Source organism: Thamnophis elegans, chromosome 4 (assembly GCF_009769535.1).
Source record: "Thamnophis elegans isolate rThaEle1 chromosome 4, rThaEle1.pri, whole genome shotgun sequence".
NCBI classification, from domain to species: domain Eukaryota; kingdom Metazoa; phylum Chordata; class Lepidosauria; order Squamata; family Colubridae; genus Thamnophis; species Thamnophis elegans.
The window spans coordinates 96659277-96687213 of NC_045544.1; the positions used below are offsets into that span (position 1 = coordinate 96659277).

At 36.2% G+C, this 27937-nt stretch overlaps 1 protein-coding gene across 2 annotated transcripts in view; it reads right to left on the reverse strand.

Moving 5' to 3' along the window:
* SRBD1 (S1 RNA binding domain 1) overlaps positions 1 to 27937 on the reverse strand; it is a 151352-nt gene that overhangs the window by 54057 nt on the left and 69358 nt on the right. For both annotated transcript variants that reach the window (XM_032216369.1, XM_032216370.1), the window contains one exon: positions 10855 to 10937. In XM_032216369.1, the coding sequence (XP_032072260.1) occupies positions 10855 to 10937 (83 nt within the window). The remainder of the gene's footprint in view (positions 1 to 10854; positions 10938 to 27937) is intronic.

A 27937-nucleotide genomic window follows, 5' to 3' on the forward strand; every position in this document is an offset into this window, starting at 1 on the left:
GAGGTTTCTGCTTGCCCATCCTTGCCTTAAAGGGAACAGGTCAGTCTTTATTTTAGCCAGAATCCATTGAATAATTCTTCATGATGTCTCTGGTACTTTTGTAAGGGTCTCCAGATCTGTAATTTGAAGAAATCTATTTTCTTTATCTTGCTATTTTTCGGTGTTTAGCTGGCATAGCTGTACATTACTATTGAAAAAAAAAACCCACATTTTTTTTGCTATTTTTATGCTTGATGGTGCTGCGTAATTCTGTAATTGCTTCCTCTCTATTAACCTTTTCTTTACTTTTCCAGCCCATTTTCATCTTTATTCTTGATTCTAAAAAAATAAATAAACTAGCATCATTATTTCTTCACCATCAGCTGTGAGTTCCTTAAGTATTTGGTTATTACTTTGGCTGGCATTTCATTTTCTAACATAAACACTTTTTATTAGTTTGTAATTTAAAAAAATAATTAGAAGAATTTAAAAACAGATTAAAGTTAGATGAAATACAGGTAGGCAACGAAGGAAGTGACTGTAGGAAAAGTGGTGCCCACATTATCTATGATTTTACGCGATATTATGCATAGGGAGAAAGCCTGATGCCAGAATTACATCATCTAAAAATAATTACTTTATTATGGAGATAACACCATGGCAGAACATTAAGAACAGCTGGTGAGACCAAATTGCAGAGAATGCAAAATAAATTATACTGGAGACTGATTCAGATGGAGTAAAGGAATATAAGAGACAGATGTTTCAATAATGAAGACTTTCCTAAACAAGTAGCGGAGGTAAAATAAATGAAAAAGATTTAGAAAGCTGGGCAGCGGGTAAAGAAAAAAAAGTCCTTATATATGAATATTTTTCTCAAAGATTCAGTCTGAGAGGTAGTCTCAATTCTGAGAAATTTTAAATTGGCTCTAAAAAGTCTTATCAGTGAGGAAATTTATCACACATGATATCTAACATGAGCCTTAAGCTATAATTAGTTTAATTTAATTTGTTGGATTTTTGAGGCCATCCAACTCCAAAAAGATTCTGGGCAGCTTACAACATTTAAAATGCACAATTAAAGAAACATGACTGCCTGGATAAAGCCACATCAAATCCCCCAAATCTAGTACTTCTAAACCCGAGTCTTGTTCAGTGGTATTCTAAGACTTGTATGTTATAAAAAATTAGTATGGCACAAATAATATGGCACATTATGCCATTCCAGTTATTATTCTTGTAATACATATCATTTTCTCTTAAAAGTGTACATCCTAACTATGAAATCTGAATAATAAATTGAAATAAACAACCAAGACTTTTTCTAATATCCAGGCCAAGTCAAACTTAAACGAAACATCTGGATTTTTCAGAGCATAAGAAGCACCTTTTCCCCCCTAAAAGAAGGTGAAAATTTGGGTGCAGCATCTTCTACACCAAATGTAGCCCCACCCACCCACCTGACCCCACTCTTTGGCCTCTGCCTTCCAGCAATTTACCTCCTTGCAGCAAATGGGTAAATGGGACTTTCAGGAGCGGCAATAGGCTATGGCAATCCCTGCAGCCTGAAACAGCTGATGATCGGGAAGCCCATGATAAAACTGAAATTGAAAGTGAAACGGGCTGTTTGCTGCAAAAAGCTAAGTCAATAACTATAAATGCCTATAGAATGTTTAAATTATTAGACTTATTTCTTAAAGACTGCTTTATTATTGTTCAAGACAACTTAACAAAGCTTTTTAGAAGCTTAAAAAAAACTTTTAAGAAGCTTTTTAAAATAAATGCTTGATCTGAACAGGCCCAGTGCTATAGTATCTTCTTTTAAATAGCAGAGAATAACATATAATTCCAGAAAGCCACATCAATTTTAACAGCATCTGTACAAGTATAGTCTGAAATGTAACACCACAAACAGTGTATATCGTCTGTACTGTTTGCTGCAAGGAGATAAAGGCAGATTCCCTCCCCCCCCTTGTTTTCCTCCCCAAAAGCTAGGTGCGTCTTATACTTCAGAGTGTCTTATACTCCAAAAAATACAGTATATAATCAGTATTTTCAACATACTTTTAAATGGATCTAGCAAAATAAGTTGTTTTGTCATATCCAAGTTATCATCCATTAATATCTAATAGAGAAACTTTTGAAAAAAAGTGATTTATCTTAACAGAAAGTTGGATCACCAAATATTTGCTATTACCACTTAAGCCTTATATCACTTCCACAACTCTACTTTTGTGAACTTTGTCCTTAAGTAAACATTGTGATGCATCTAGACTAGAGCGGTAAGTGGGAGAATTGATAAAAGCATGGTTGCTGCAGTCTAAGCAACAAAAATGCTTTCATTAAAGTATATCTACTACTGAGTATTGTTCTACTTATTCAGATTCATTTGTTTATTTCCCACAAATACTTGTCAATATACAAGCATCAATCTGTTGAATTCTATAAAAGGGACATGAATATAATTTAAAGGCTGAAACATGATGAGCTTGATTCAAAGGTGTTTTTTTTTAACTTTTTAAAAATGAAAACTAAGATCTCCTACTTAACTATATAGTCAACCTTTGTTGAACAAAACATTGGAAAATATGTAAAATGAAACAGAAAGAGAATTGGTGATTCTCTTTACATTTTTAAAAAATATTGAATACAGATTTAGAATAATCATCTGGATGACAGTAAGAATGGCAGCATTCATCTTAAATAATCTTGCATGTAGACTAAGAATATTCAAAATTTCCTTTAACTTGAAATCTTCCAAAGCTGAGCCCAACTTACTGAAGAAAAACACTAAACTATCTTTAACCCTGTATCAACCTATGATGCTACTGGGAATGGCAAATTAATTCCAAGGATAATTAATTGCTTATGACTTACAGTTGTAAAAGCAAACAACGTAATTCTGCGTTAGGGTATATTTAATTTTTGTTTAAAATAGACATTAATTTAATTTAATATAATTCATGGTATGAAATGAAAAGCAGAATAAAAATGAAATTTTAAAGACTGACTGATTAAAAAATGCCTATTTTTGTTGCTGTAAAGATCAACAATGATAATCACTGTATAATAATGCATACCCAAAAGAAAAAGAAAATGTATGCTTTATAAAAACATTTGATAGATGTATTCTATTGGGTACTATAAGATAGTGACATTTAATACAAATGGGAATGGTAAAATAAATATGGCTGTGAAAATATTGATAATGATTCTGAATATGTTTTTGACCTTGAGTGAGCACAGAATCTCTCTGATATTTACTGAAATAACTAGTGTTTTTTTCTTGTTTTTGCATTAACTGGAAAAAACATGATGGTCCTTTAAGAAATAGCCGCATCAACCTTGAGCCATTCAGAATTGAACTCCTGGAGTGAGCAGTGAGTTAGCTCTGCAATACTGCATTCTAACCACTGTACCACCCTCTATCAATTAATCTATTAAAATTACTATGACTCTTAAAACAACCAAAGCTCTTTCAGGCTGAACTTATTTCTGTGTAATTATATTTTTGTTTTTACTTTTATTCTTATCACTGTGAAGATTCAAATACCATCGAACTAGGACTCTTATACTACTTCATGAAAAGATATTCTGATTAGCACTTCAGCTAAGTATAGAGTAATAGTTAACCAAAAAAAATCATATTCCAAGAATATTCCTTATCCAATTTAGAAGAGATGGAGTAGAGTGTCACAAGGATAACTTTTGGGTCCTCAGCTCTTCAGCTTCTGTATTATTGAATTAATTGAAGGATATGAAATAATGCTTAACAAGTCTATAAAGAGCTGGGTGTGACAAGAAAAGAGGAATATAGCCATTTGTTTGTTTATAATTTTTTCTTGAGAAAGTTTATTTAATAAAAGAAAGAAATGTATAAAATAAGGAAAAATGTTGTTACATGGGAGGAATGTCATGCAAATCCTAACTGCCTATCCCTGGCTTGACACTAGCACTTCATTTTATATTGGATGTTAGAAAACTTCTGTTTCTTAGGAGTGAAAAATTCAAGACTTCTCAGTGTGATCTCATGCCACTGTAATCACCCCATGGCCATGAAATATGTAAAGAATTAGAGACAATTAAATCTTCCAAAAGCCAGTTAAAGGAAAAATGGTATATCTTTAAATTTTAATAGCTTTCTGACCCTTTACCATTCATATTTGTTCTCTCTGATTGATCCATTATGTGTCATCAAGTCAATGTCAACTGTTAGTGACCACATAGATAGATTCTCTTTCCTCTTACTTTTGTCAACATTAGATCCTTATCCAGAGAGCTAGGTCTTCACATAATATGCCCAAAGTAGGATAATTTGAGCCTGGTCATTTGTGCCTTGAGTGAGAATGCTTGATTCATTCATTCATTTTTGGCTGACTTGTGCTCTTGGCTTATCTATCTATCTATCTATCTATCTATCTATCTATCTATCTATCTATCTATCTATTTATCATCATCATCATCATCATCATTATCTATCACCTATCTATCTATCTATCTATCATCTATCTATCTATCTATCTATCTATCTACCTACCTACCTACCTACCTACCTACCTACCTACCTACCTACCTACCCACCCACCCACCCACCCATTTCAAAAGCATTTCTATATAATATACAGTTTTACTTTACAATAGTAAAGTAATAGCAGAACGTTCTATGAACCTTGCATTCATATCAAGCATTCCTATTATACATCATAAAATTCTTATTTGATCAGGATCTTGAAGCAATACATAGAACCAGGAAGGTATGTGTGTGTTTAACTGTTTCCTTTTAAGAAGCCTATGTTTTGAAGCATTATTCACAGATTTTATTTGACACAAAATGCTGTAGTTACATCTGGAATGAACTATGTTTCCCTTCTAGTGTTAAAAAAACTATAAATTTTATCTTTCATATATTTAAAAGATGCCAATTTCCCAAATGCACCAAGGAGAAAAAAAATCAGTATACAGAACATGAAGGAATGTATTGCTAAAAGAATGTATATTTTGTTTATACATGGTCTGACAGTAAAATCTAAAATAGTGAATATTATTACTCATGTTACATTGATGGTATACAAACCACCATAATGCTTCTTTACATTTCAATTAAGTAGTTTTATTGTAATAAATAAACCCTTTGGTACATACATCACTGGGGGTTTTTTTAGAACACCATCAGTGGCAGAATATCCAGTTTCCTACTCCATGAGTCTCCTGTGTTGGATCAAGTGAAATTTCTGTAATTCTCATCAAAATTGGAAAGAAAAAAGTTTGGAATTAAACAGCAACTATTAAACAGAGAATTTTTGCTTCTACCCCAGATTTCTACAAGTCTTCCTTCTTTATTTGCCCTTAAACTTTTCTGTTAAAACAAATACCTAACTATATTAAAGGAAGAAAGGTCACAATCACTTAATCCTTTTTCTTTTTAGATTTGTTCTGTGCCCAAGGATAATCACTCCTTTGACAAACAAGTTCAACAATTTGTCTCTGAAAGTGTCATTGTGCTGAATGCTCCGCTGGTTCACAATTCCTTTACATCACTGAACATGCATCTTACATATCTTCTAGGGTGATGCTTTGTTTAAAAACTTCTGACAAGCAAGCAATTTGGGTTACCTAAAGCTATTATTTATTCCGTTTTGTCACTGGAGGATTAAAGATAAACCACAAGGCACACTTGTCATCATGCCTACATCAGAACATTTATTTCATTTCAACACAATCTCCTCTCAAAAAGACCCTATATAACCTTTAGCACAAGGGAAAATGCTCTGAAGAGTTTCTCATCAACATTAGAGCAACCATCAGGAGTAGAAAGGTTCTTCCTATCATTTTTTGATTCATCTATTCTTGTAAGATCGTGAATCTCCTAACACAAAATCAGTATCTACTAACTAACATAGATGGTAGATGCTGATGTTGAACAGAGACCAAATATTCATCTTTCTGACCCATCAAATGCTCAGTTTCTACATTAAATTCTTTATTAATTTACAGTCCATGTTTGGCCATATAGAACTTCAAAGTACTGACAGGACAGACAAACCACTAGAATATAAATTGAGGGTAAGTCACTCTCCTACCAGTGCTGATGATGTTACCTAGTTAGGGTAATGAAATATCTGCTAGAAAATTTTCTTCTTCACTGGTGGAGCGTACTCTCCCCTACCCAGATTGCTGCTGTTTGTTCAGCAGCTGCATTGCTTATGCAAGATGGGGATGATATGAACTTAAAAAGGGGAAATGTAACAGTTCATAACTATTGATGGCAATGCCTGATCAGAACACAAACTGTCATCATAATCTTTGAACCTTTGACTTCAGTCAAAAATAAGACTACTAGAAGAGTCCTTTGTAAAGTATACTCACAGTCACCCAAATAAAGCAGCAGAAGCTGTAAAGACACCTGCTGCTCATGGCAACAAGCAGCTAATGGGAATTTAGAGCTAACTCCACTTCTGAATATAGTAGGACAGAAAGAAATACCTGAGAAGGGATTAAATCTCAAGTCAAAAAAGGCAGAGATGAAATAAGTGCAATTATCACTTATAGACTAATCAGACCACTCTGCAGATTTCCAATACGGTGAATAGAGGTGATAAGGACTTCAAAAAGGTAGATATTCTAGCCTTGACTGACACAGCTGCTCTTTGACAGATCTACTACACCCCAATGGCTGCCATATAAAAGAGAGCGCATGAGATTTCTGCTCACATTTGAGCAATTTAAAATCCACAGCATGCTTTTTAACATAAAGCCCTTCTTGAGCACCTTCTCAATATTCCCAGTACATGCTAGCCCAATTTTGGATCAGTTTTCCCAAAAGGATATTGCCACTTTAAATCTAACAATTTGAATTCATATAATTTCAGGGATCTTTCACTAGCAGTGACCTTAATAAAGAAGAGCTCTAATCAACAGACTGCATTATCTACAGCTAGAGAGTCTGCCAAGGACTCACTGGAAAAAAGATGATTGACTAATTTGGTACATTGCCAGATTCAGAGCAAGCAGATATCACACAGAGATTGGATAAATTAACAGAAACATTGGTGACAACAGTTTCTATAACAAAACCATCAATTAATTTTATCCTATCATGTATTCAGGACTGTCAATCAACAAATTGCTAATGCTGCCACAACCACAAAAAGCCTGGGTACACTGACCACCAATGGAGAACTTTTAATGTCTAATCCTGACAATCTGCAGCTTGACAAAGTGCTACTTCAATGACAGAATCTACCCAGAACTTGAAAAAAAAGCTAATTTATTGCCTTCATCGGATCCAGACATGTTTTTCAACACCAATACCTCCCATAGTGTAGCTCTCCAATTGTATTCCACTGAAACTACTTTTAAATTACTAAGGCAGCTAGATGGAGATGCTGAAGATCAAACTGACAAAGGAGAAGAACTCTTATCCAAGCTATTAACTACTACTTACAGAGAGAAGTCTGGCTTTGGGCCTTATGCTATCTCTGGAATAGATTCTTCTGATATTGATATTATTGTACACAAGACACCTGGCAAGAAAACAGCTGATTTACAAGCAGGGAGGGAAGTCGTTCTCACTTTTAGCAGCTCTTGAATGGTGGCTTAAGTATACTAACTTTAAGTAAACTACAATTAAAACTTATGCAGTTAAACCCAATTGGAGTGCTATGCAATGTCTGTGCTGCTAACATTTAATAATGTTCTATTACTTGTGTACCAAATCTGAAGCATACCTTAGTAGCCTTATGATTAATAACTCATCTTCTTACAATATGTAATAGTTTCTGGTGATCCTGCGGACAGGAAGGCTGTACCGTGATAAATTCTGCACAAGTAACCATTGGCTGCCATCTATCACCACTGGATGACATCGCCAGGTCTCGCTGCTTTAGCAGAGTAAGGAAGATATTCAGAGATGATTCACACTCTGGTCAGTGTCTCTTCCCACTTCTACCATTGGGCAGAAGACATCAAAGCATAGCCAGCCGAACAAATAGGCTTAAAAATAGTTTCTATCCTTGGGCTGTCAGACTCTTAAACACAACCACAATCACACCACACACACACGGAAATGTATGACTAGTTTTTCTTTTTCTTTCTTTTTCTTTTCACCTAATTACTTGCATTGGGATTGTTCTTTTTACTATTTATGTTGTTTGTATTTGTTGTCATGTGATTGCACCAGTGAGGCTAAAACCAATTTTGTTGTATTTATTTTATACAATGACAATAAAGGCTATACTATCTAAATGCAAAGGCAGGGCAAACAATAAGATGCTTTTTACTCAATCCCATCAATACTTCAGAAATAGTTTCATTCCCCTCTACAAAACCAGCAATCTAAAAATTCAAAAGTGGATTAGAACAGGCAGGGTTCATTACAAAACTTTATATCTATTGAATGGATCTATCAATAGTGATTTGCCTGATGAATTCTCCCACTGAGTTGGCTCAAGGTCTTCCCTGATTGATTACACTTTAATTTCAATGGAATTTAATTACCCTTGTATAGAAATTTAATCTAGAGAATCAACTTGATACTGACCATCTTCTCTGTATTAGTTATAAAAGCATTCAACTATGGCTTTCTGGAAACAGAATCTACTCCAGTTTTGGAACAGAGTAAAACTGTAGTAAAACTAAGATCCCGAGACCTAAACTGCATGCCTGAAGAATAAATGGCCAAAGTGATTTTTTTTAAATATAGCTGAATCAAACAGAGTACATACCAAAATTATTGTTATACAAATTGCTCCAAAAAAGCAGCTGCAATTCAATCTTTGCATTTCACCAGAATACAGAGCGTATCTCACCAGCACTAAAATTATACTCAGCTGAGGCTCAAGTACAACTAGGTATTTATTGTCCACTGATAAACCCACTGCTAATTGTAATATTTTATCTAGCTTTTACTTTATTTTTAATGTGTTTTGTTTACAATTCTGGTCAGTTACTGTAATAACTGACTATGTAACTCCCTTCCTCTGAAGGATTACCATGGTTTTTGTCATTTCTGAATAATACATGCAATGTCATATTCAAGAGCAAGCTCTGTTCTCTAAGCCTCACAAGTAAACTTAATATAATGCTGAAAAAGTCACAGGCAACCTGGTATTCTGTTTGTTTAGAAAATAGCAAGTGGGCAAACAGGATCCAATTTATGAGGGGGATAAAGTAGCACCCTGTCCATTTGATGGTGGAGCTCTTCTAAGTGTTTTTCAAAATGATTACGTTTCCATTTTTAACTAATATTAATCATGGACAACATTCCTTCAGGCCTTCCTGTCCTCTACCATCCTCTGGACTCCATTTAAGCTTCAGTGATTCCATCCATCCACCTCATTCTCTATCATACTTTTCTTCTTTTGCCCTCAATTGTTTCCTGTGTTAGGCTCTTCTCCAATGAATCCTTCCTTCTCATTAGGTGCCCAAAGTATTTGAATTTCATCTTCAGGATCTGGCCTTCTAAAGAAAAGTTAGGGTTGATCTCTAGGACTGATTGGTTTGATCACTTTGCAGTCCAGGGGACTTGCAAGTGTCTTCTCCAGCACCATAGATCAAAGGCCTCAATTTTTTGGCACTAATTTAAACTATTTTTCATCAAATATTTGCTTATATCATATGGTGTGTATTAATATCCATATGTGTGTATTTGCATTTACACAATGGTAAATTCTAAGAGTCTGCGCGGCAATAAATAACATAAAATTGCCTTAAAATATGATAATTGGTATTGATATCTTGGTAAGACACATCAATAGATTATATGACTCCCACTTTGATAATCTCCAAGAAATCTCTGTTTCCGTATACCCTGGGTTAGGATGGGCATTGAGCCCCTTATCAGATTTCATATGTTTGAAAAATTTATCTTTCTATTTTTTTTAATTATCTTTTAATGTGTGCTACACAGAGATAGGCAGCCTTCTAAAATCAGTCTGCTTCTCTGCCTATTACCTTTCTTTATCCCTTATCCTATTCAAAGTTTATAGATTCATGGATTCTTTAGAAAAAAATGTGCAATTTTTTTTAAAAACATTTTTTCAGTTTAATATTCTATCAACTACATTGTATTTGCACATATTTTCATATATGCTATATGCATTTATTTACTTAAAACATTTATATAGCCATCCTTATAGCCAATTCTAAGTGGCTTTATATCATATATACTTATAGCACATATAATTTTCAACATCCAATTCCAAAAATCACTGGATCTCTCTCTCTCTCTCTCTCTCTCTCTCCCTCCCTCCCTCCCTCCCTCCACCCACCCACCCACCCACCCACCTATCTAATCTCTCTCTGTGTGTGTGTACAGATCAGCCATGCAGTCAATCAGATATCTATAAATATATATATCTATATATCTATATATATCTTTATATATATATAAAGATATATATGTATATATATCTTTTAGATATAAAATCAAAAAGCTTTCCATTTAATTAATGAAATTTAATTAATGAATTAATTTGCCATTTAATTAATGAAAATAACAAAGTATAGTAAGTGCTTCTACCAAAAAAAAAAAAAAACTGCAAAAAAGGACAGAGGCCAATTGTCTGAACTTTGAATCTTACAGCATTTTCCAAAATGACATTCAAAAAATTCAAAATGACCATTGCACCTATATAAATGAGAGAAAGATTTGCAGATCAAATTAGAAGTTTGATTTGATGTTTTTAATAGGCAATTAATCTGGCTGCAATCCTAAACCTTCATAGTTAATCCTAGAAAAAATATGTATTACTATTCCATGAAACTTTTAAAACAGACATATAACTAGCTGACAATTACCAAGCACTGATTTCATATCATATTGGACTAACAACTAGTCCAACAGTCCTTCAACTAAAATACTCGACATTGCCTTACCTGGTACATTCCAATTCCAATATGTTTGGGCTCAATTTTCACTAGCTCAGCTAAGGGATCTTGTACACGTCTTGCAATGGAAACTGAGGGGGGGAAACAGAGCAAGAAATGGTATTATGTGAAATGCAAGACAAATAAAATTACTGTACTTTTTCATTAGGTTTACTTAGTGGAATGAGTTTTCATTCTGTTTTTTAACTGCACAGAAAATAAAGTTGTAGTGTAAGTTAAAATTAAGTCTCAAATGAAAAAATACATATTGTGGTGAACGCAAGCAGCATGTTTTCATTAATTTAACTTGAAAAAAATCTTACCAGGCATGTACAGTGAAAAATAGAGTGATTATACTGTAAGAATGCAAACAACACATTAAGAGGACCACATGCCAGAGTAATCAAGTATTAACATTAATTAGTTTAGACAAATTATATAAACAGTTGGAATTTTTGTGTTTTCTCATTGCCTCTATTTCCATATATTTTCTCTCAGTCCCTGTTTCCTCAACTCAAAACAGCTTACAAAATACCAACAGAAATGCCACAAAGGCAGAGGCCAGACTTTTATGTAAAGTAATCTTTACAGAAAAACAGCACTGAAAAATCTGTGCTGTATGGCCATGCAACATAACCATAGATCATTAGAAATGGAAAAAAAAAGTTTCAGTCAGTACAAAGGATTGTTGGGAGTCAGGTATAGTTATTGATTAAATAAATAAACAAACAAACAAATTCTAAGAAATTAACTCCTTTCATATTCAATGTTAATTACAAATTTGACTTTCAGGTTGAATTATGGAAATGTTACAAACATGTCCAGGTTTCTTAAAATTAGTGCATCAAATCTTTGATTCTAAAATATCTGAAAGGCACTAGTTTGATAAAGGATGCCCCAGTTATTCATTTTAAGCAACACAAAGTGTACAATAATTATGCTTTTGAAAAATTACTTTTTTTAGCTTAAATTGTTTAAGTGTATCTCATTTGCGCTATAGCAAATAAATATAATGCTAGGTCAGGGATCCCCAACCCCTGGGCTATGCCCCACTACCAGGCCATGGCCTATTCAAAACCGGGCAGTGTGAGTGGTGGGTTGGTGTACTCATGTATACACGAACCACTTTGCCATTCACACAAGTTGAGTTCATGCACTGGCCTGCCACTTGCGTGGCCCAGTTCCTTTCCCCCATCCACCAGGCTGTCAAGCTGCAAGGGTTGTGGACAGGTCCCTAAATGACAAGGATATCCTGAGTAGGTTTTCTTTTCTTTTTGTGACTGGCAATCACTTGGGGATTCAGGAAGATATTGTCGATTCATTGTTTTTACATTAGTTAAGGTAGAAGTTATGGTTTGCAGTCCCTCTTGTTCTCAGAGTGTGAAGAAGGTAGAAGAGGAACAAGGGGGAAAACCTGAGAGTGGTGATCAGAGAAACAAAGTGACAAGGAGGGGAAGGAATAGAAACAAGTGATTCAGAGACTGGAAAGAAAGAGAGAGAGGAGAGGAAGATGACAATAAGATATAATAGGGTAGAGACAAGAGGCATAGAAATTTGTGAAAAAGAGTTGAACACAACTGTTCTCACGTTGTGAAAAGTGGCAAAAAGGGAGCCAGTTATTCTCTCTCAGTTCAACCCACCTTCACTGTCTTGAGTTACTTATAAAGTACTAAAGGTGGGGGAAAATCTAATAAATAAATAATTGCATAGACAAATGTAGCCTTAGAATAAGACTGGTAAGACCTGGTCATGGTTCCTGTCTGGTCTGACATCAATATTGCAATCTCCTTTCCTGTAATTGCATCTGTGGGAGGGAAAGAATTTATTTGGAAACTAACTGGCCTGGTAGATCTGGCCTTGGATGCCTATTGTTCTAATTTGTGTTGGAGGAATACTGGTGTTTGGGATTGTGACTATTCCACCACATACTCAGTAATGATTTCCAAATAGCTTCTCTTTGTGTGCTTTTCCCAGGAAGTTGCTTGTTTTACTAAAGGACTACAATAGATGATGCAACAGAACTGATACCTAGGGCTTCAGTGGAGAAAGACAAGGAATGAATGTGAATTAATACTGGTAAGTGCTCATGTTCAGGCCTGCACCATGAGCAATAAGAACAGCAAAAGTTTGTAATTTTTCACACACTGTCTGGAATCAGTAATTAGGGTAGCCTGTTTGTTGTTGGGGAGGGGCAGGTAGGATGATCTGGCAACAGGCCAATGAGAGATGTCCGCTAAGTATCCTATTGATAAAATCTGTCACATTCACTTTGAACTGGGCTGTACCTGGATGCATCTTGATAAGCTTATCAAAACAATGTTTGGAGAGGTCGTTTGGAAATCATTGTAACTTACAGACTCTGAGAAAGAATATAGCATATCACAGTTACTCCAGGACCAAATAGGAAAACTTGGATAGTCCCTTCTGACAAAAAAAGTTCAGCTGCCAGCTTGAATTACTAGAGCCAGCCAAGAGTATAAGCACTATACAACCAAATCATGTTCTATACTCGTAGTATGGAGCATCTATATCAAGGTTTCAAACCAGATAGAGCAATTAGATTCCACAATTCCGAAGTGACTCAGAATGAGTAGATAGTAAAAACATTATCAAGTCGCACTTATAAGATGCTCTCTATTTAACAACACCGAGAAATGTTATCCTATATGCATATGGTGGTATGAAAGCTTGAACTCTGGATCTCCTTCTCCCTTTCTGATTTTACTTGTTTACGTCTACTTGTTTCCTAGCCTTGAAGATTTATGTTATCCATCGCAAAACAGTTTTCTATGGTCTGAAAATCACACATTCCTGCCTGACCCTTACAATCTAAAACCATAACCAAAGATTTCTAGTTCAGTGTTAACAATTCCTAGCAACCAAAAGAACCAGGATTCTGAAGGAAAAAAAATTCAAATAATGTCAGCTTCCAAGTTCCTAATTATAAGCTATAAAACAGTTTTTAAAAAATGACAGGACTGGCACACTAAGAGTCAATTTGTTTACATTTGGTTGCCCATCATTCAAGCCTAACTACCAAAAACACACAAATGATGTGTGAAGGAGGAAAGGAGAAAGAAGAGAGAGAGAAAATGAGTATGCTAGTTGTCTCATCACCCAGCTATAGAACTAATATATGTTGCACAGAATCACTTTGTGAGGGAAATGGGTGGTTTTAAAACTTTGATAAATATGACATCTACCTCCACAAATATCCTCATTCTATGCCTCAGAAATCTCAGAAGTGGGGTGATGGGAGAGATAGTGATGGAAAATAAAGAATCAGGGGAAAATTACATGCTGTCATTCTATTATGTTGATAACATAAATTTACAGTACCTGAAGAATATCTACTATTATTGATTTATTTCTTAGAGTGGTTCATAGGTGCTTTATCAGATACAATATAGGACATAATACTCAGTTGTTTATCTGAAATATTTCAAATGCCAGAACATAAGCCACACATTCAGATGCAATGAATACATGCCATGACCTATCTCTTATTCCAAAGGTCTGCAAATTCTTCCTTTGTAAAAGAAAATGTTATATACTAAAATTTAAAGTTCATGGCTCGGTCACACACAAGGTTTCACATCCTTTAATACAAGTTTTAACATACATGAACAATGGCAGCTTCCAGCCTGACTTAGAAACAACTATGCTAGTGACATCTGATCTGTCGGCTTCTATAACAGAGAACTTGTGAATTCAAAGACTTCGCATATGCATTTCTTGTCAAAATCACAAAAGCTTAATCAGTGCAAGTACAGTACTATAGCCTACAAAAGAAATGCTTTCCTATAATAAACTCTCTTATAATTACCAATTGGAACTCTGATAATATGGATCAAGGACAACTTTTAAAAGATAGTATTGTTTTACTAAGAAAGAACGAGAGGAAAAGAATGATGGGTGAAGTTAACAATAAGATGAACATATGCAATAGAAGGAAAAGCAGAATTGCAAAATGAATGTACTTGAGCATACAAAATGAAGTTACTATCTAAAGCAATCTACCCCAATGTCACATCCCTCAAGTAGATTAAATTTTAAATCCCATGATAAATTGAAGCTCAGCGTATCTGGAAAACACCAGGTTGGGAGAACATGCCATATCCATGATATTCTGCAGAATATGTAGAAAGAAACCAAAAAGGAATAAAATAGCACAAAGAATCAGAACACAAAGCATAACTCTAACAGGCAAGATATGTATACAAAGTTGGAATTCTATATCAAGTAGGGCTGTGCAAACCACAACTCTTAATCTTCACAGCGTTGAATTAGTCATGGTTCTCAAAAGTACAACTTAAAATCCTGTGCTGATCTTCTGAGCACATGCACATGCAAGCTCAAACATAAGGAAGCCCTCAAACAAGACACAGTAAACTATAAGTTAATATGAATACTTTAGTGCATTGAGTGACTTATGAGACTCATCCTCAAAATTACGACTACTGCATCACTTCCACGTTCACATAGTCGTGATTCTAGCACTTGACAACTGGCCCACATTTACTATAGTTCTGTGCTCACATGATTGCGATTTGTGAGCTTTCCAGATGTTTTGCAACATGCAGTCAGTGAGGAGCTGTGATGTCTCACTCAACAACTATGACAATTTGCTTAATAACTGTAGCAAAAAAGGTCGCAAAATCTGGTTCAATCATGCCTCACTTAACTATAGCACTGCTTAACAACACATTTTTCAGTCCCAATTATCAGTTGAGAACTATTATATTGTTTGCCAATCAAGAACAAAGCTGCTTAACAACTGTAGCAAAAAAGGTCATAAAATCTGATTCAATCATGACTCACTTAACTATTGCACCGCTTAACAACACATTTTTTAGTCGTAATTGTCAATTGAGAAAAGTGGTGGGTTGCAGGTGGTACGCCCTAGTACGGGCGTACCGGACCCTGCCCAGAGCACTGGGTATCATTCCAGTACCGTGCTCTGGAGGGCCTGCCCGCCCGCGCTCCTTACCGTAGTTTAAAGCTGTCAGCGGTTCCGTGCACGGCTCATACAGAGCCTGCACAATGCTCCACTGAGCAGCTGGAGCATTACAGAAGCTTGCAGGAGTGTTATTTAAAGCTACAACACATGCGTGCACCACACGCGTGCATGTGGGTGACGCCAAGGCCGTTCGAACCATACCGGTTGGAATAAAATCCAGAACCCACCACTGGTTGAGAACTACTGCATTGTTTGCCAATCAAGAACAAAGCTGACAAAAGTGGATGATGAAAAAAATTAAGACTAAATCATGATTTAGTGGGAGTGCCTCAATAACATATCACAGTGATATGCACAGTAACTTTTTTCCCACTGCATGCCAAAAGCGAGGGGAGCGCAGGCGGAAGCCTCTGGAAGACAAAAAACAGCCTTAAAAGAAGACCAAAGTCAGCTGACCAGTGCATGCATGCGTGCTGGAGCTGACAGGCAATGCCTCATGTGCCCTAACAAATGGCTCCACATGCCACCTGTGGCATACATGCCATAGGTTCGCTATCACAGACATATCATATACTGTATATATATAGTGTGGTTGCTAAGAGTTTGAAACAATATTTTAACAATTAATATCATTAATATCATATAATATTAGGAGACATAATTTCTCATTACTATTTCTTAAGGAATAGGATCTTTATGCTTCTGGAATTTACAACAGAGATCTTTCTTTTTGGAGAACAGAACATTATTTGTCACTGTAAACATAAAAACAAATTAATAAAAAGTATTAAAATATTAAAAGTTTTAAAACACATAAGTAGATAAAAAGGGAATGAAATGAAACACACTCTACAATAACTTCATGATAGTCTCTCTCACACACACACACACTCTTCATTTTTTATAATACTCTCAAATATATTTTCAAATACTTTATTTTTCTTGCTACGGGATACAAATATTAATTAAGTATGTATGTATCAGAATTTCTAATGTTCTTTTAAATCCAAGTAAAAAATTTAGGATTATTCATATATTTTTTTTAAAAAATACTAAAACACTATACAAATAAGATATTTTTGACTAATGGGATGAAAACAAAAATAATAATGAAAGCTCAAAAAAGATTTTATCCACTATTTCTAAAATACACAAACCGAGACTGATGCAGTTCCTTGACTTTTATGCAAGGTTAATTCAGTTTATTTAGGAAACATCACCCGAAGACCTTTCCTATCAAATTGAGGCAAAATCGTTTAGGTCATCAATTAGGAATAGGGCACAACTGCAGCATCTGGTATGACAACAACATATTGTCCTGTCAGGCAGGAAGTCTGTTTACATCTTCTTAGCTGGAAGAAAGGGGAGGAATCAAGTGGCAAAGCTACTTTCATGCACACACTTTTCACCTTGGCATCTCTGGCATACGATGCAGATTTTCAGCAAGAATCGTCTCTTATCTCCTGGTATGCTTGGGGCACCTTTCAAATAAGCAATTCACTACAGTATGGTGGTCTCAGCCCACTTCCTGCTGCAAATCTGATATGACAAAGCCACTATCTAGCATAATGCTTTTGCCAATAAACAGTAAAGTGCAATGACACTGCTGTAGGAAATAGGAAGAAGTGGGCAGGGGCAGAAGCTCTTTTATGTAAAAAGCAAAAAAAAGCAAAAAACCCTAAACCCAAACCAAGCCAAACAATATTGGCTGTTTATGTCTATTATGACTGCTATCAAATTAATTTATATTCTTCTTTCCCAAAGCGCTACTTAACCACAACAATATAGATTAATATTTTAGCTTTTTTTTTTTACAATAACAGTAACGGATCCTACAAAATACCTTACAAACAAGAATACGAAAACCATCACCACAACCGCAAATGTTCTCATAGCTCACATGGCATTAATTAATTTTAAATTTCTGACTGCCAACTTTTAATTATTAATGGAAGAATTGCTGTCACTACCTCGCTTTGTCAGCATTCCCCCTTCCTTCCTTTCCATTATACATTCGATCAGATGGTTTAGCTGCAGGCAAGGCTTTGTCACTGTTAATCTCATTACCTATTTTGCAGTATGTCTGTTTTCGGACAGTTATGATGCTGCTGATGGTAAAGAGAAAAAAATAAATAAATACCACCAATATTGCATATCCGATGTGCATGTGGCATATACATGGTTTCTAAATGCATTTTTTGACTTTGGCATCTTCAGCACTCCCTGGCATTTTGTTGTGAGACAGAGTCATTTACCTGAGCTGTTCAGTACAGGGCGGGGCATAACCTTTTCCTAGGGGGTCACAGCAACACTTGTAATAACAACACAAATAATTCATACACCATTCGAAAGCCCATCAAAAACTGAGTTTATTGACACGATTTAATAGTCAGTATGACCACCATTAGCCCTTCGAACAGCATTCAAACGAGGTGGATAAGAACACAACAAATCTTCAAACAGTTCCGTTCGATTTTCCAGATTTTTCAACACAGTTTCCAAATTCATTCTCAAAGTTTCAACCGAATATCGATTTTGACCTTGCTCCTGAATCATCAGAGCTTCCACTTCATCCTTAATTATGGCCCCAATGTTCTCTGCCGGATTGAGATCTGGCGAATTTCCCGGCCAGACGTCATTGCCCCAAAATTCGACGTTGTTTTCCTTTAACAATTGCTGAGTCGCATTTGCACGCATGCAAGGAGCTTTGTCATGAAGAAAGACAGCCTCACCAAACACCAAGACATTGTCTGGATCACTGAGAAATGGAATGACATTCTCCAATAAAATTTTCTCACGGAAATAACTGCCATCCCAGGATTCCCCTTTATCCTTCAAAACCCAATGCAGTTTCTTGGCTGTGAAAATGACGAAAATCCCGATGCAAGTCAGATTGCGAACGATTTGTCGATATCGTTCATGTTTGGCGATGTCGTCGACGTCTTTAGCCCAAATTCGATTGTTCTGGAAATTCGGTTTTCGAATGGCATAAACGAAGAATTCGTCAGATGGCGCCAAATGAAGAAAATCTTCCTCGGTCCATTCAGACAACCAATCGCACAACCAAAGCCGATCTTGAACGTGTGTTTGAGTTTTCAATGGTTTGCAAATGACGTGGAATGGCTTCAAACCTTCTCGTTCTCGATATCGGCCGATTGTCCTTTGATCAACTCGTTTTCCACGAATTTGAAGGATTTCTTGGGCCACTTTTCGGTTTCCTTTTCGTTGTTTGCGACTGCCAGTTGCAATGATGGCTTTGCTTTCTTGGGACAGTTGCAGAGGACGCCCTTCTCCAAATTTTGTGAAACATTCTTGGGCTGTTTTGTTCCAATTATCAGTAACCCAATCCGGATGACGTTTCAATTTGTTTGCAATCCATTTTCGATTGATAAACGTCGCTCCAGCATCGTGAGCCTCTCGAAAAGCAATGCATTTTATTCTGTCAATGATCCTTTGTTCTTCCGAATCGAATTTTCCAGCCATTCTTAAAGCAAATTTAACATTTAATAGCTCATTCAATTCAGTTTTTTATGGGCTTTAAAATGAGGTGTCGCGGAAGTTGTAAACTGCTGTCGATCTTGCTGTGACCCCCTAGGAAAAGGTTATGCCCCGCCCTGTAGCAACTGTTTGCATCGGTCTTACCTCTAGCCTACCATATGAAACGCCTTGGAACACCCAAAGCAGAAACATTCATTATTCATTTGTGTTATACATTATTTTTAAATTGACTATATTTCTGACATTTTGGAGTGAGGAGGAGAAGCCATACCAATTTTAATTTCTATTTGAAGAGTTTTCTAATAATTATGAGAATTGAGCAACAGGTACAGTACATCCAGTGTATTTTGTTCAGGAAGAATTTTAATTACACCAATGTCGGTGCTGGAGATTTAAATTAGAGATGACTGCTTGTTAAGATTCTTGCAGTTGTCGTGGACTAGAATTCTGGGAATTGAAACCTTGCACATCTGGAGGGCACTGGGGAACCGAGGGAGGGGGAGTGCTGGCTTAAAGTTACCCATTTATACACATTTCCATTCAAAAGAGTTTTCAATAAAATAATTTGAAATACAAAATAATAATAATAAATCAAAACAATGTAAAAACATGTTTGTTAAAAATATTGGCAGAGACAAAGACCAAAGGGACACATTAAACCAATAGTCAAGTTGACTGAAAGAGGCAATTGTAGGTCCCTCATTTATTTCAAGGGAGTACATATTTCCAAGTATGGGTGCTACATAAAGAAGGGTTCCTGCAAATTGCTGTGGTTTTTTTTCCTGTAATGAACCCAGATATACTCTGGTTCCAAGTTGTTTAGAGCACTATATGTCAACAGTAAAGCTGTTATTTCATTAAAACACTCAAGGCTACCAAGAAAATCAAGCCAAATGATACCAAATAGTACACAAGCACAAACACAAACAAAACAAGAAGAAAACTGATTCTAAAATGCTTGATACATTAAAAAAAACTAAATGTACGTCATTTTATGAGATAGAAAAGAAATAGACAAATCCCCCCCCAACAATATATGAAATACTAACATAACTGGAAGAGTAACTGCAAATATATAGGTGTGGGAAGAATAAAGAACATTTTTATTATAATAGCATGGGTTTCATTTACCTTAAAATGCTAAGAAATTAAACACATAAATAAATAGCATTATCCCTTTTAAAAAAGCATTTTCTTAGATCATTTTAGTCTGGACTATCTGTCTGATTTCACGTTTTAGCCATTTTTAAAGTTTCCCCCCCTAATATTGTACGCTGCCCAGAATTCACAAAGTTGAAGCACCAGTAAATTCAAACAAATAAACAAATAATAAGATTCCCTTTTAAATTATTGGGGTATTTAAGACAAGCACAGCAAAGAGTTTCTATAGGAAGAAACAGTGTCAGTTTATTTATTTTTCTCCCCTCTATTAATTCTTCTGGACAGATAAAATGTTTGCAATCAGGTATCTTCCTCATTTCTACTTTTTCATAAACCAAATGCTCTAAACATAATTACTCTATTTTCTAAGCAACATCAAAATGGCTTCAACGGTTTAACACAACAAGAACTGTGTATTTTAAATATTATGAGATTTCCAGATGCTAGCAGAATGAGCATAATTTTTTTACAAATGAACATATAAACAAATATATGTCAACCACAAGCTATTAGGATATAATTAGTTCAACCTCAATCTTCCCCTAAAGAAGAATATTCTATATTTTTTTAAAGTCTTGTATTTTTATGCTGAAGTATTCCAGTACAGAATATATGTTCGCTGCCTGTACATTATATTCCCTTGATTTTAAAAACCTAGCTTGATATTTTAAAAAGGTGCCGCTAAAAGAATTTTAAAATAACTATATAAATACAAAGAATGGATAGAAAAAAAGAACAGTTATGTACATCTTATAAGCTGCCCAACGTCTTCGGAGCTGGGCACACCATTTATTTTAAAGAAGTAAATACATTTTGCAGAATATATTTTAATTCTATATAATTTTAGATAGTACTACTTGGGAATGAAATGAATGAATAAGGAGAGATATGAATCCAGTATTCCAAATGGTTCTCAACAGCTGGGACAATTCTTTTCATTTACATGAACTTTAGCAGAATTTCCCTACCAATGAAATCCTGCACTTATCCATAATGAATATGTTACCTAAAGGACTGTCATTTGGGGGGGGGGGGGGCTTTGGAATCAAATTCATCTCAATTCATCCATGACATGTTCAATGTTATTTCATTTCAATTACTGATTACATTGTTTTGTTATGAAGGAAAGTGACTTCTAACTGATTATATAAATAAATTAAGTATATTTATTGGCAGGTTAAAGGTTTCAGGCACATTAGAAGCAATGACAAACAATGGACTAACATCCTTTTGGTTATTGATATCAAAATAAGATGGGTTCTCATTCATAATGAGAATGTATGTATGTAGTGTGTGTGTGTGTATGTGTGTATATATATATATATATATATATATTCAGGTCTTGGTGGCGTATTCGAGTCTTTTCCCATGTAAGATTGAGAGTATCTCGGCGGGAAAAGACCCAAATACACCAAGACCTGCATACCTGTACCTGTGAAAATCTACAAAAACACACACACACACACACACACACATGTTTGTTATATTTGTGCTGATAAATAAATAAAGGGAGACTAGTATAGATCTATTTCAAGCTATTTAGCTCTCATCAGCTAGCCATACTCTTGCTGGGAATCGAACCTGTGCTCTATTGCCTCTTAGGCAGATGTGTTAACCATTGAGCTACAGAGCTCGACTCATTATCAGCCAGGCCAGGGTGAAAGGTATATATTTAAAGTCACAACCCCTGGTATGCCCAATCTGCCTAAGAGGCAATAGAGCACAGGTTTGATTCCCAGCAAGATAAGAGCCTGTGGCCTAATGGCTAAGATTTCTGCCTAGTATGTAATATAGCCCAGGTTCAAATCCCAGTAAGGGTATGGCTAGCTGATGAGAGCTAAATAGCTTGAAATAGATCTATACTAGTCTCCCTTTATTTATTTATCAGCTCAAATAAATATAGTGTCACAACCCCTGGTATGCCCCAATTATGGGAGGAAGCTAACTGCCTCCATTCTCTTTAGCCTAAGATGTAATATAGCCCAGGTTCGAATCCCAGTAAGGATATGGCTAGCTGATGAGAGCTAAATAGCTTGAAATAGATGTATACTAGTCTCCCTTTATTTATTTATCAGCACAAATATAACATACACACACACACACACACACACACACACACACACATATATATGTTTTCTGAGGTTTTCGCGGGTGTTAGTATGTAGGTCTCTAGTTGTTCGGGTTTTCTCCCGCGTAGAATTGGAGATGTCTTGGCGACGTTTCGACGAAGTCACATTCGTCATCTTCAGGCTGCTGCTGACTACTTCAGGTTTGGTGTTTCCAGGAGTAGTGTGGGATCTTGGCTGTTTTGTTCCTTATAACTGCTGGTAGGGGATTAAATTTTAACTGCCAGTAGGGGATTAAGTTTTAACTGCCAGTAGGGGATTAAAACTGATTGAATGGGGGCTTGGGTGTGTCTTGATTAGGTGGAAGTGTGTCCTTATTTGGTGGAGGGGTGTTCTGTTCTGATTGTTTGGGGGGTTGTGTTTCCTGTGAGGGTAGGAGGGGTTTTGAAGAGGCTGATTGTGCTTTAGCAGTCTGGCTTCTGGTTCTGGGTCGTGCCTCCTCATCAGTTTGTGTTTTGGGTTGTTTTCTTTGTGGATGTTTTTTGGTAGTGTTCTGTGTGGCTATTGTGAGTGTGGGCCTGGTCTCATTCTTCATGTTTGGGATTCGTTTGTTGATGAGGGCGGGTTTCCAAAGGGCTGGCAGGCGGGAGGTGTCGTCTCGCCTGTTCATGCTATGTGGGTGTTTTTCTATTTCGATTGCTTCCCTGATTATACGGTTGTTGAAGTGTTAGGCCTTGGCGATGGTTCTTGTCTTATTGAAGTCAATTTTATGTCCTGTGGCTTTGAGGTGTTGGACCAGGGAAGAAGTTGGTTCTTCTTTTTTGATTGCATTTTTGTGTTCTTCAATGCGTGCACTTATTATTGTTGGTCTGTCCAATGTATGTGGCGGGGCAAGTAGTGCATGGGATTTCATATACTCCTTGATTTTGGTTTCTGGCGTTCTTTCTGGCCGCACACACAACCACACATGAAACAAACAGTGCATAACATCTCAGATAGGACCCTCACCAAAGCCGAAACCAATGTCCTTTCAAAAGGATTCAACTTTGCAGTCGCCCCCAAATACATCCCCACTGAAACCATTATATGCGGAGTTGAAACCAGCCTGACCAAAATCAACCCTGACGACGCTAACAGAATCAGATCCGAAATCACCAACATCCTCTGCACCAGCAAGCCACCCAAAAGCAACTTACCCAAAGAAGAACAGACAGCACTACATAATCTGAAAGAAGACACCAGCATAATAATCTTACCAGCAGACAAGGGCAATGCCACGGTGGTTATGAACACTTCTGACTACCAAACCAAATTAACCAACCTACTCCAAGACTCCACATACAAACCCCTAAACACGGACCCCACCACCTACCTGGAAAAAACCACTAGAACCAAAATAAAAGCCTCCCCCATCAGTGAAGAGATCCAGCAAAGAATCATTCCCAGAGAAAAATCATCCAGATGTCCCAAGCTCTATGGTCTACCCAAGATACACAAAGAAGGAACTCCACTTAGACCAATAGTCAGCTCCATAGGCTCACCTTTACAAAATCTAGCCAAATTTCTTGCCAAACAACTACAGCCCTATGCAGATTCCATCACCTCACATGTAAAAAACTCTTTCCACTTCATAGAAATCATAAAAAAACAAAACTTACAGCCCAGTGACCTACTCGTGAGCTTTGATGTCGTATCACTCTTCACCCAAGTACCAATCAAAGAAGCCTTAACAGCCATCCAAAACAAATACAACCCCCCCAAACACATCCTGGATCTAACCAACCACTGCCTATCTAACACATACTTTATTCACAATGGACAAAGATACAAACAGATGGAAGGAGCACCCATGGGATCACCCCTCTCACCTGTCATTGCCAACCTCTACATGGAAAACTTTGAAACCCAAGCTCTAGAAAAATCTGATCACAAACCTAAACTCTGGCTCAGATATGTAGATGACACTTTCATAATCTGGCCACATGGGAAAGAACAACTGGACATCTTCCTTACACACCTCAACAGCCTACACCCCAAAATACAGTTCACCATGGAAACAGAAGTAAACAACCAACTCCCCTTCCTGGACGTCTTAGTCTACAGGAAATCTAACGGCTCCCTAGGACACACCATCTACCAGAAGAAAACACACACTAACCGCTATCTGCACGCACTCTCACACCACCACCCAGCCCAGATCAATTCCGTAGCCAAGACACTCATCTCCAGAACAAAACGCCTAGCTGATGAACAACACCTAAAAACCGAACTACACACTCTCACCAACGTACTGACATCCAATGGATTCCAAAGAAATAAGATCACCAACCTAATCCAAAAAGAAACCCCCACTAAAGTCCAGGACAGAGAACAAGAAAATGGAAAAGCCCTCCTCCCATACATAAAAGGCACCACAGACAAAATCAGCAAAATCCTCCGCAAACACAACATCAAGACAGCATTCTGCACAGACCGGAAAATATCCACCATCCTAAGAAACCCCAAAGACAAAATTGAATTAGAAAATCAAGGAGTATATGAAATCCCATGCACTACTTGCCCCGCCACATACATCGGACAGACCAACAATAATAAGTGCACGCATTGAAGAACACAAAAATGCAATCAAAAAAGAAGAACCAACTTCTTCCCTGGTCCAACACCTCAAAGCCACAGGACATAAAATTGACTTCAATAAGACAAGAACCATCGCCAAGGCCTAACACTTCAACAACCGTATAATCAGGGAAGCAATCGAAATAGAAAAACACCCACATAGCATGAACAGGCGAGACGACACCTCCCGCCTGCCAGCCCTTTGGAAACCCGCCCTCATCAACAAACGAATCCCAAACATGAAGAATGAGACCAGGCCCACACTCACAATAGCCACACAGAACACTACCAAAAAACATCCACAAAGAAAACAACCCAAAACACAAACTGATGAGGAGGCACGACCCAGAACCAGAAGCCAGACTGCTAAAGCACAATCAGCCTCTTCAAAACCCCTCCTACCCTCACAGGAAACACAACCCCCCAAACAATCAGAACAGAACACCCCTCCACCAAATAAGGACACACTTCCACCTAATCAAGACACACCCAAGCCCCCATTCAATCAGTTTTAATCCCCTACTGGCAGTTAAAACTTAATCCCCTACTGGCAGTTAAAATTTAATCCCCTACCAGCAGTTATAAGGAACAAAACAGCCAAGATCCCACACTACTCCTGGAAACACCAAACCTGAAGTAGTCAGCAGCAGCCTGAAGATGACGAATGTGACTTCGTCGAAACGTCGCCAAGACATCTCCAATTCTACGCGGGAGAAAACCCGAACAACTAGAGACCTACATATATATATACATATATATATACATATATATATATATATACATATATATATATATACATACATATATATATATATATATATATACATACATACATACATACATACATACATACATACATACATATATATATATATATATATATATATATATAAAGTCACAACCCTGGTATGCCCAAATATGGGAGTAAGGTCACTACTTCCATTCTCTGTCTATCGGCTCGTCATAAGAGACCATCCAGACAGAAATCCAATATTTTTACTGTTGCCTTTGTTACATTTGTGTTGTGTTTGTGCTGAAGTCTCCCTTTATTTATTTATCAGCACAAACACAACACACACATATACACACACACACATACATACATATATTTGTAGATTTTCACAGGTGTAGGTATGCTGGTCTTGTTGTATTCAGGTCTTTTCCCATGTAAGATTGAGATTGTCTTGGCAATGTTTCGGCGAGGTCTCACTCGCCATCCTCAGGCTGGTGTTTTCATCTTAAAGTGTGATCGGAGCTGCCGTCTTTCTATAAAACTTGGTGGGGAGGGTGGGGAGTGCTGCTGTTGTTTCAGTAAATGGATTGATTGGCTGCGTGGCTGTATCATGATTGGTAGATTGGTGCTGATTGGTGCTGGTTCTGTGTTCGTTGTCACCCAGGTCGTTGCAACGCAAAACAACAACTTTATTCATATATATATATGAATAGCTGTAATTCATTCCCATAGATAAAATAAACATATGTTTGAGAGAAAAAAAGATAGGCAAGGCTGGGGAATTCTGTGAAAAGAAAGACCACAAATATATAGCTTTCCAAATGGGATCTGATAGCTGATATGATATGGATCAGAATGATGTGGCATACATCACAACTTCTCTTATTTGTCAATTTTCAGGAATTTTTTTGCTAGCACAATCATATATATGTGATATTGTATCACTATTTATTGTTCAAACATCTTGTGAACCAGAATTCTGAATTTCTGTAGACCCGCATTTCAACATTATTATATGGAAGAATATAGTAGTTTTCATCTTAAGAACTTTTTTCTCTATATGTTAGGATTGTAGAAACAAATCTGAATTCTAGTGTACCAAATAGACTTAATTTAAGCAGCTGCCCAACAGCTATAGCTGGTCCAAAATTAGCAATTGTTAAGTTTCTATTGTGAAAAGATGAAACATCTGGATGATCTCTTACATGATAAAATCGATAACATATAATATGACTATGGTTTAAGCAAGTAGTCTTTTCTTGATGTGAACTAGAGAAAAAAAACTGAATTAATAAAATATAAACAGTCACAAAATAAAAATATAATAACTATTATGTAACCTTTGAAACGTTTTGGTACAAATGTAAACCATATGTTTTAAAGCAAAACTCTCTAAAATGTGTATTTTTAATCTTGGTTTAAAAATGAAACATTGACATTTAAGCAAAGTAATCACAATGCATTTTTAAAGACGAATTATAATGCGGAAAATTTAAATTTAGCAATACCTCTGACTTGTGCCAACTAAAATATTATTTCTCCTTGTTATTTAATTTCAAGAGATAATGTTGAATAACTCCTACTGAAAACATTGGATTTTCAAGTAAATATGTACATGGTTTGGTAATAGTTTTTTTCAGATTCTTTCATAGATAATACTGATCATCTTAATTAACTTTTAGCACATTGCTAATGTACCATTTTTATTTTGATTCCAAAGTAGTCTTTGTACTTGTTTCATAGTTAATTAATTATTATGTTTAAAAATAATTTTTACTATCAGTATCCAAGGATCTGTAAATTTAATGTAAGAATGGAGAATGTGGTCCTTCAAATGTTGTTAAATGGCAATCCCAGCCATAGTAATGGGATTGAAGAATGCTGGAGTTATAAATCAATGACATGTGGACATTTATGCTCCATACTGACTCAGAATTATTATGAATATTCTCTGGCAGAGATTGCAGCTGCCGTTATCTTTCACCAATGGACACATTGGCAAATGCTGACATGAACTGAAGTTCAACATTTGAAGATGCTCATCCCAATTAAATGGAG